The sequence below is a fragment of the Camellia sinensis genome, chromosome 6 (assembly GCF_055761805.1).
Source record: "Camellia sinensis isolate YWXY chromosome 6, ASM5576180v1, whole genome shotgun sequence".
NCBI lineage: Eukaryota > Viridiplantae > Streptophyta > Magnoliopsida > Ericales > Theaceae > Camellia > Camellia sinensis.
In genome coordinates, this window is record NC_138966.1 from 73,553,063 (window position 1) to 73,562,454 (window position 9,392).

At 34.3% G+C, this 9,392-nt stretch overlaps 1 protein-coding gene across 3 annotated transcripts; it reads left to right on the plus strand.

The window, feature by feature from the left end:
- Positions 1-1,470: 1,470 nt before the first annotated feature.
- LOC145792698 (delta-1-pyrroline-5-carboxylate synthase-like) lies at positions 1,471-8,028 on the plus strand. 3 transcript variants are annotated; one of them, XM_082873979.1, is made up of 10 exons: positions 1,471-1,771; positions 3,498-3,601; positions 3,675-3,743; positions 4,322-4,376; positions 5,258-5,305; positions 6,281-6,364; positions 6,500-6,664; positions 6,944-7,021; positions 7,411-7,500; positions 7,872-8,028. In XM_082873979.1, exons 4-9 carry the CDS (start codon positions 4,323-4,325, stop codon positions 7,474-7,476), a joined length of 495 nt encoding a protein of 164 aa, XP_082730105.1. In that variant the 5' UTR covers positions 1,471-1,771; positions 3,498-3,601; positions 3,675-3,743; position 4,322; the 3' UTR covers positions 7,477-7,500; positions 7,872-8,028. The 3 variants fall into 3 exon arrangements, 2 of the variants coding, with proteins under 2 accessions (XP_082730105.1, XP_082730104.1); XR_014332458.1 differs by lacking the exons at positions 1,471-1,771; positions 3,498-3,601; positions 3,675-3,743 and adding an exon at positions 3,814-4,002 and having other exon boundaries at positions 7,411-7,632; XM_082873978.1 differs by lacking the exons at positions 1,471-1,771; positions 3,498-3,601; positions 3,675-3,743 and adding an exon at positions 3,814-4,002.
- Positions 8,029-9,392: the final 1,364 nt, after the last annotated feature.

Genomic DNA, 9,392 nt, shown 5'->3' on the forward strand with positions numbered 1-9,392 from the left:
TCTGTACTGTGGTTATGATTATTTTGGTTATATGATTTCTGTATTATATGTCTGTTATTCAAAATGATTTTCGTATTATATACTCTATATTTTAATATCAAATTCTGTTTAGCTCAATAATTATTCATGGTGACTTTTATGTCCTTATGCTCTTAGTATAATATTTCTCACTCTGTCATGTACTTATAGTTATTAATCACTTTCAGGTGACATGTTAGGATCATCTAATGGGTTAGACACAAGGCACTTTATAGTCATAGTCTAAGCTCGGGCAATGTAATTAAATAGAAGCTCCAATGTATATGTTTTGTTATTATTAAATAAAGTTTTGACTACCCTTTTATTTACTCTGTTGCTCTATTAATTTGTTAGGATTTCAGTTATTATCTTGTTGCGACATCGAACTTCTGGGTACCGTGTTTGAGTCGTGACACTTTATTTGCATAATGTTGATCAATTTGCAAGTATTGATGAGTGCCGTATGAAAATGAGGCAAGCAAATCCCTCTGGTTTCCTACCTTCATCTCATAATGACTCCACTCCTTCTGGCTCAAGAGTTGGCTATAGACGTTGAGTCCAAGGCCTAATTAAGACATCATTGGTAGTTTTACTAAGGGTAAATTATAAATACGCCCCATGAAATTTACTTAAAATATGAATTGTCTCATATAGTTTGAAAAATTACCAATATCTTATTGTCAAAAATTTTTATTTAATAAAATTAATTAAAAAAGTGAAATTTCTAACTATTCACCTATACAATAATAAAATTATTTGAATTATTAATTGAAATAAAATTTTAACATTATTAAAAACTGTTAATTAACTTGATAATTTATTAATAAAATGACATTTATTATAAAATTATAAACCTTGGGGGACATAATGTAATTTCTAGAACTACATGGAGTAATTTGTAATTTAATTAAACCTCAGGGGTATGTTTGTAATTTATCCTTTTACTAAAGCTTTGCAGTATTGAAGTTTGTGTTCTATTTGTTTTTAGAGTAAATTATAAATACACCTCCCGAAATTTGTTTAAAATACAGATTATTAATTGAACATATTTTTAAGATTATTAAAAATTATTAATTAACTTGATAATTTATTAATAAAATGAGCAATTTATTATGAAATTAGAAATCTCAAGAAGTAAAATGTAATTTTAAAAATCATAAGAACGATTCATAATTTAATTAAGGGTTGGTTTGGGATGTTCTAAAAAAATGCACTTTTTGACTTATTGGCTTATATGGGTTGGGTTTAGGTTGGGTTTGATGTGATATGTTAGAGAGGTGATATGATTTAAATACGATGATGTGACTTAAATAGGATAATGATTTTTTGATTTTTTGTATTATTTAGATCATGCCAAACTTGACCTAAATCTCAATGATGTATTTTTACTCTTATTTTTATATTATTTTAATATTACTATAAAAATATTTAAAGATCACCCTAAAAAAAATTAAAACAAGACATTTTTAATAAAAGGATAATTACAAAAGTCAAATCAATTTTTTTTATGTCACCGTCTCCGTTCTTCGACCGGCGGAGAGTGACGGGCGGCGACAATGGAGGCGATCGGCTAGCGGCGGCAGTGGCAGCGATTGGCGAGCGGTGGTGACAACTATTTTTCTCTTCTCTTTTCTTCTTCTCTTCTTTTCTTCTCTTCTTATTCTTCATAGAAACACTGCTGTGCTTTTGATTATTGGACTGAGTTGCTTATGGTCATTGAGATTTTCCGAGTCAAAGTTGCCACAAAACGAAGGTAAGAAGATTTCCTCATTTTATATTGATAGTTATTTCTGTTTGGGTGCCAAGAAAATGCAGGAAAAATCAATCAAACTATAGAAATTTTGAGTATTGGTGTTTCATTATATGGGTTCAGTTAAAATGAGCATGCCTTTGGTTTTTTGGGTTAGTTTAGTTTGATTTTGGGGGAAAATCAAAGAAATAGCAAACAAAAGATTTAGAAATTTTATATTCTTGTGTCTGATTTTCTTGAACCAAATAGACGACCTCTAGGTTGAGTTAATTTGTTTGTTTTTTTTTTATTTTTTATTTTATTTTTAACCAGTTACAGAGATAGTGGGTAATGTGCTACTTGTGGTTAATGATCTAACAATCAATAGTACCAGATACGACCTCTGCAGCACGAATTCGACTGGGACATGTCACTGACCAAAGAGCAGAAGTTGACAGCGATTCAGTGAATCTAATAAAATACTTCTGTATAAGTCACTGATCTTATAAATCATCTTGCACTTGTGCTTTGATCATTCGGTAGGTAGTGGGCAGAGCATGGTTTGATGTTTCAACTTTGTTCATGGGACTGAATGATCCTATCTTAAGACCAACTAACACTTTGACCTGACACTTTTTTACTTAGTTGGAAGGATGGTTCAAATTCCTGAAGACTTCAGGTAGAAATGGAAGCGCAAGAGGAGATAGACTATCCAGCTGGATGGGCAGCAGGAGCAAAACCCCTGGAAACTCCTGCTTCTATAAGAAGATTATCCAAGATTTTAAAGGCACACCCCTACAACATATCAAGACACCAATCAAATTTTCCTTATCTTTGGAACTGATTGCATAGTGAAGTTCACAACAGTAACCAATGTTTCATCCAACAGTAAGATAATCAAATTGTGACCAGGACAAAAATAAGATAATCAAACTGTGAAGATCCAAGTTCTGAATCCCAGCTGACTTATCCTGAATAAAAGGAACTCAAATGTTTACCAGCAGTTCCATTTATAGTTACTTTGCCAAAATTGGCCTCCTACAAATTTTTTATTGCTATATCCAACAATCATCAGTTTGTACCTTCGATATTAGAAGGTTTTTAAAACTAAAGTCTCAGGTTGATCTTCACATATAAGGGATGAAGAGAGTATTGATGACCTATTTTTGCATAGTCATGTGACTTTGGTCTTATGGTGGAGATTATTTCATTTGGTGGAGGTTGATTGGGTCATCCCCCCTTGTGCTTACATGCTTGTCAACTTTTGGGGTTTTGGTTGTAATAGGAAGGCCTCTTGCTTTTTAAAGATGTGTAGTTTTTGTGGTGTTGTGTTCTATGGTTAGAAAGAAACGGAAGAATTGAGGATAAATTACAAGATATGGAGGGTTAGTGGGATAAAAAAATTTATTTGACATTTGTGTTGGTTTTGGTGTCTCCTCTATGGTGATTCCGTTGTTTTGAGTAGTAAAGATTGGAGTCCGGTGTGTGACATGTAATTTTCTTTTCATGTTTGATGGACTTCTTGTCCACCATTGAACTCTTTGTACCTTTTATTGTTCTTTTTTTTCTTTTTTAATGATATTTTTGTTGCTTATATAAGAAAGAAGTGGGTGAAGTAGAAGCAATGTTGTTCTTATTTAGCTAAAAGCAATATGATTTAAAAAATTGTCATGTCAAGTAAACTTTGTTGTTTTGATTTGTTTCTTAGTGTCATATTGATGTTTCCTTTGCATTGCTGTCACTTACACAGTGGAACATGAGAGATTGGTTGAAGCATACTCTGTTATAAACCAAAAACTGAAGCATTCTCTTTCTGAACAGACTAATTTGGAGAGGACCATCCAGGAATTGAAGGTTTGTGATGTTATCATGGTCAAGGGTTTTGTTCTTTCATTTTTGCATTGATGCTTATATATTTGCTTCGTAGGCTGATTCGAGAAGGTGTGAACGAGACTACTCTATAGCATAGAAGGAGATTGTTGATCTCCATAAACAGGTAATGGGGAGAGCATCACAAACCTATTTAGTTTTGAACCACATCGGATTGTAACTCATTATTTTTTCATATTAATGCCTGTCTACACTTCTCTTACTAATAAGTTAATACCGTAGGTAACTGTCATTATAAAGAATGCCGAGATGTACAACTTCGTTGTGGATCTGTGGGTAATGATTATGCTGATTACAGTACCACTTTTCCTGTTGTTGAGTTAAATGCTGACTCTGATGTTGAAAACGTTATTTCTGAAAGGCTGGTAAATTGTGATTTTTTGTTCCTCAGTTTAATGTTTTTTAGGATCTATTTTCTTGAATCTGTGTCTGAATTTTATACAAATAACCAGTGCATGCAAGGACGCTAAACAATTATGACAAATATGGATATTAATGTAGTCATAAATTGTTTCATGACTATAATAACAACATCCCTAGGTGGCAATGCCGATATTAGTATTTATATCTTATGCTGATTTTAGTCCTTTTTCAGAGTGGTACTGAATAGTTGTATTAGTTCATTTATTTTTCTGTTTTCAATAGCTGGCTCTGAGAATCTGTTTGTTTTCTGATGTCTGGCAGCATGACATCCGTTACAGGTCTGAACAACAATGAATGTCAGATAGCAAGAGGACAGGTACATTTTTTTGTCTTACCATGTGATGATAATTACATATAGTAACAAGGTTTTTCAGTAAGAACCACTATTTAAGAATTTTTTGAATTGATTTCTTCTAAACTAGCGCAGTTAGTTGATGCTTTTCCCTTGTTGATCCTTTTATTGAATATGTTGAAATCATATTCATATTTGAACTTGACTTCATAATCAAAGACAGTGATAGCATTCCATTTATGTTTGTTAAATTATTTCATGTAATCAAACCAAACCAAACCAAGCCTTAAGTCCCATCAAATGGGGTCGGCTACATGAATCATTCTTTTCCACGTGGCCTTATCCAAGGTCATTTTGTTAGTGAAATTAAGTAGATTCATATCTCTATTTACAACGCTAGCCAACGTTAATTTAGGCCTATCCCGTCCCGTAACACTCTCATCTACCGTTACAGTATCGTATCTCTTCACTACTGCCTCCGTTGGTCTCTGTTGAACATGACCAAACTATCTCGATCGATTCGCTCTCAACTTATCTTCTATCGCTACTACTCCTACCCATTCCCGAATACACTCATTCCTAATTTTGTTTTGTCTTGTCTTGTCTAGTCTTGCCACACATCCACCTTAACATCATTATCTTAGCCACACTCATCTTATCTACATATTGTTTCTTGGTTGCCCAACACTCTATCTCATACAACTTCGTTGGTCTAATAGCCGTTTTATAGAACTTACCTTTTAGTCTAGTGGATATTCATTTATTGCACAGTATCCCAGACGCACTTCTCCACTTACACCATCCCGCCTTAATCCTATGGGCCACATCCGCATCAATCTCTCCCGCTATTGTGATAACCACTGGAATTCTTAGCATGACACTTAAGTGCTACTGATATTCTGCAGGTACTGAACCGCAATACAGGATTGGACAGGACTTGCAATTTTGTGAAGGTAAGCAGTTTAATTTTAAATACAAAGTTCATGGTTTTGTGAGACTGATTGGAGGTCTGAAGGTATATATGAATGGCCTCGTTTGACAAGTTAACATTTTAGTCAAAAAGCTAAAAAGTTACTAAAAACGTTAAAAAGCCTATAACCTATACCAAAAAGTCAAAGATTCTTTTTTCTCTCTACTTTTTTGCGCATTTTTTCGTAAAAAGTCAAAAAATCACCCCAAACATAATAGTTTTTTTTACCTCATATTTTAGCCAAAAAGTCAAAAAGTTACTAAAATAGCCTATTCCCAAACGAGGCTGTGTTTTTACTAAGAAGGTATATAATTTTGTTTTTAATCTGACGTAGTAATTCATTTTTTTCCTTGAGCTGAATTATTTAGCTAGCTTCAATTAACCACTTGATATGGCTACTGGTTTTCTTTGTTGTCATGGAAAATGTATTATAGTTGGATTGGATCTATACATACATAGGTGCTACGATCTCAAAGGTTCATCACAAAGCAGAGCAGAAGACCATGAGAGAGCCACATTTAAGGATCTGGATTCTGGATCTTGATTTTATGTTTTACCTTGACCCCTTGACCCGTCATCGATTTTTAGCGTAAGTTTATCACTCTGTTGGTCTCACTAATCATTACCCTCATTGCAAAGTAAATACTTTGTCAGTTTGGTCAGGGAGGAAATTATTTGGAAAGTGAGATTGATATGGAGAATAAGGAGAGATTCTTGGCTAAATTTTTGGAGTTCTAATGTTTTAGATTGGAAAAAATATTCTATTTATCTCCATAACCCCCTTCACTCTGGCAATGGAAGTGTTTGCTATACCTTGTGACATGTGTAGGCTTCTGCTGCTATTTTTTCTGAAGCACACTATGTTGTTTTTTTTTAATAATTTTTTTGAAATGGCTATGCTACTGATAATATCATAAAAGTACTTCAACAAGAGCGTATTGGTATTCTCTTTCATCAGGATGCGCACCAGTGGGTCCCACTTGGAGAAGTTGGTGCACGTGAGATGACAGTTGCAGCAAGGGAGGGTTGCAGGCAACTGCGGGTAAAAATCATGAAGATTTGATATCCTTGTATATATGAGTTGAAGCTCTCTTTGCCAGAAAAACTTGTGTATGGATTTATATTCTTGTTTGGAAGCATGACTTTTGTGAGTATTGTGATATGCTTTGTCCTGCAGGCCATGTCTCCACATGACAGGAGTAAAATTTTGCAGAGCATAGCTGATGCCCTGGAAGAAAATGAAAGACTGATCGCAATAGAAAATGAAGCTGATGTTGCTGCTGCACGTCTGGCTGGCTATGAACAATCATTGATAGCTCGGCTGACTCTAAAGCCTGGAAAGGCAAGACTTTGGTCCATTTGTGTTTAGTTTTTCTTTCTTTCTTTTAATTTTGATATAGATAGCAGGGCATATTATTTGACCTAGGCAAGACTGTTGATTTATGGAAGTTTGGTTAGATTGGATTCCAATTTTTGTTTTACTTCATGATTATTTCCCAGCTATATCTACTTACAGAAGTGGCATTCCTTCTGTAAAATGTTCTCATTGGGAAACCCCTCTCTTTCTTTCTCCAGACATTCACGTATTATTTGTTTCTAAATTCAATCTTATGATATGTAGATTTCAAGTTTCGCAAACTCAATTCGTGTGCTTGCAAACATGGAAGAGCCAATCGGTCGTGTTTTGAAGAAAACTAAGGTACTGAAATGGAATTTTGAGGATTTAATTTATTCAGACTTTGGGTATTTTGATAAGGGAAAGGTACAGAAAGAACATTAATATGTTTAAAAGGATTTAACTAGTAATATTTCGCTTTATCTACTCAAGGTATCTTTTGTTGCACAATCAAATTCTGACTTTTGCCCCTTGAGTTAGAAATGAAGAAACTAGGTTAGCTTCTTTGAAAAGAATGTGAATGCACGTCTACAATTTTTATCAACACAACTGACCATATTCTTTTTTTCCATTTTTTTTTTGTTTCTCATTTCTGGAAGAGGTTATGACTTTTTGATTTTCTATTTGTGGCCTTTGATCATCATCATCATTGATCTCATGAACTGATATTTTTGGACTACTTTCTTATCCAGATTGCAGACAGGTTCATCTTAGAGAAGACATCATCTCCCCTGGGTGGTCTCCTGATTATTTTTTAGTCTTGTCCCGAGGCACTAGTTCAGGTAAACTGGGCTTGCAAGTTTTTGGACGAGGTTGAAGTTGAGCTGATAATAAATACATAACTAAAGATTGAAAATTGAGAATTTGCATGCGTCTCCACATATGAATGCTAGTCTGTCTATGAAGTCATGGAGGTGATATACTTGTTTTTAATTCAATTATCCTAGCTTACTTCTTTATTTTGTTTGTTTTGGTGGTGGTGAAGTGGCTAGTTTTTTTGTGTTAGCAAGAACAATGTATTGGGTATGATAAATGAGATACTTAATACATGCAATGTGTTAGATATGAATTTTTACTTAATTGTCCTACAAATAGTAAGTTTATTCATATGTTTCTAGCGGTTTTTTAATTAATTTGTATTTTCATTTTTCAGGTCAGGAATTGCTTGGCGAGATGCAAAATATGGCCAAAGAATTCAAGAACTTTGTGCTTGAAGTTTTTTCATTTTTTAATATATATAATCATAGTTAAAAACTTTTTATTAATTCTTTTGTATATACCTTTTGAACATTCAATATTTATTACACATACAAAGTGTGAGCTGTTTATGATTTTGTAGTAGTTTAAATTTCAACTGCATAAGACATATTCTGATATCATTTGGATTTCAAGTGTGTAATAAGAACTAGATTTGGATATTATTCAAATTTCTGATTATATTGCATATGCGAAATTTTAATGTGCACTTCTAGTTATGTCATTTTCTTTTTTAGTTATGATTAAATTTTTTTTTTAGTTATGACATTATTTTAGTTATAACTCACGAGTTCTTTAGTTATGTCTCATGTTATGTTTATTTATGACATTTTTTTTTTTAATTATGGCTCAGAAAATTAAAATATGCCCTATAGTGTTTCCCATTGCACATTGTCATAAGTTGTAACGAAGCCGTCTAGCATTTTACACGTACAAGTGTTTTTTCATTTCCCTAAATGAAAGGAACTCTAAGGGTTCGTTTGGAAAATGGGTTGGTTTTTTAATTTTTTGGTTTTTTTTGACTATTTTAACTTGGGGTTAAAAAGTCTTATTTGGGAAGGACTTTTGACTTTTTTTGTAAGAGAATGAATGTAATGATTATGGGTTTGATGTGATATTTTATCTTATTTGATTAAAAAATTATTTTATTTTTGTAGCTAAAATAACTAAAAAAAGTCCCAAGTTAGGATTCCCAAACGAAGCCTAAGGCTGAAAGCGCTGCTCTTCATAATGATTTGTTGAAATACTAGCTTTGGGAATACTTAAACTTATAGCCCAAATTTTTTTTATTTTTTTATTTTTTTCCATAAATAACTGAAACCTGATTAGAGGCAAAAAAGAACACTCTGAAAATTTATTGAAATTAATCAATTGGCATGTGGCATAGCAGTATCTCTATGAGCAACCGTACATGGGACAATTGGGATAAGGGAAAATGCCTGGCAGGCTCGAAAATGGCTCGAGAGGAAGAGAGGGAGAGGGAGAGGGAGAGGGAGAGGGAGAGAAAGAGAAGGGAGGGAGAGGAAGAAGGTCGGCGTCGCAGCTCCCCGCCCCGCCGTCGTCGCGGCTCCCGCCGTCATCGTAGCTCCCGCCGCCGCCTCTGCTTCCTCCTCCGTCGCAGCCCCGCCGATGTCGCAGCACCACCGTTGTCTGCCCAGCCTTCCCTCCTCCTCAAACCGGTTTTTATGGCCCCCTCCCCTCCCTCCTCCTCCTCCTCCTCCTCCTCCTCCTCTTCCTCCCTTCTCTTCTTCTCCCTTCTTCTTCTTCTTCTTCTTCTTCTTCTTCTTCTTCGTTCTGCAAAACCAGGGAAGAAAGAAAAAAAAACAAAAAAACAAAAAACAAAATCGACACCAAAACGAGCCGCGACATTCGAGCTACGTAGCATGATCGTGGGATAAGTCATCAGCCAGCAAGAACA

Bases quoted from the DNA above. Each gene is read 5' to 3' on its own strand.
- LOC145792698 (XM_082873978.1), top strand. From the start codon at position 3,962: ATGCTGACTCTGATGTTGAAAACGTTATTTCTGAAAGGCTG. The intron at 4,377-5,257 runs GTACATTTTTTT...GATATTCTGCAG, and splicing joins GTCAGATAGCAAGAGGACAG to GTACTGAACCGCAATACAGG. The intron at 6,365-6,499 runs GTAAAAATCATG...TTTGTCCTGCAG, and splicing joins AGGGTTGCAGGCAACTGCGG to GCCATGTCTCCACATGACAG.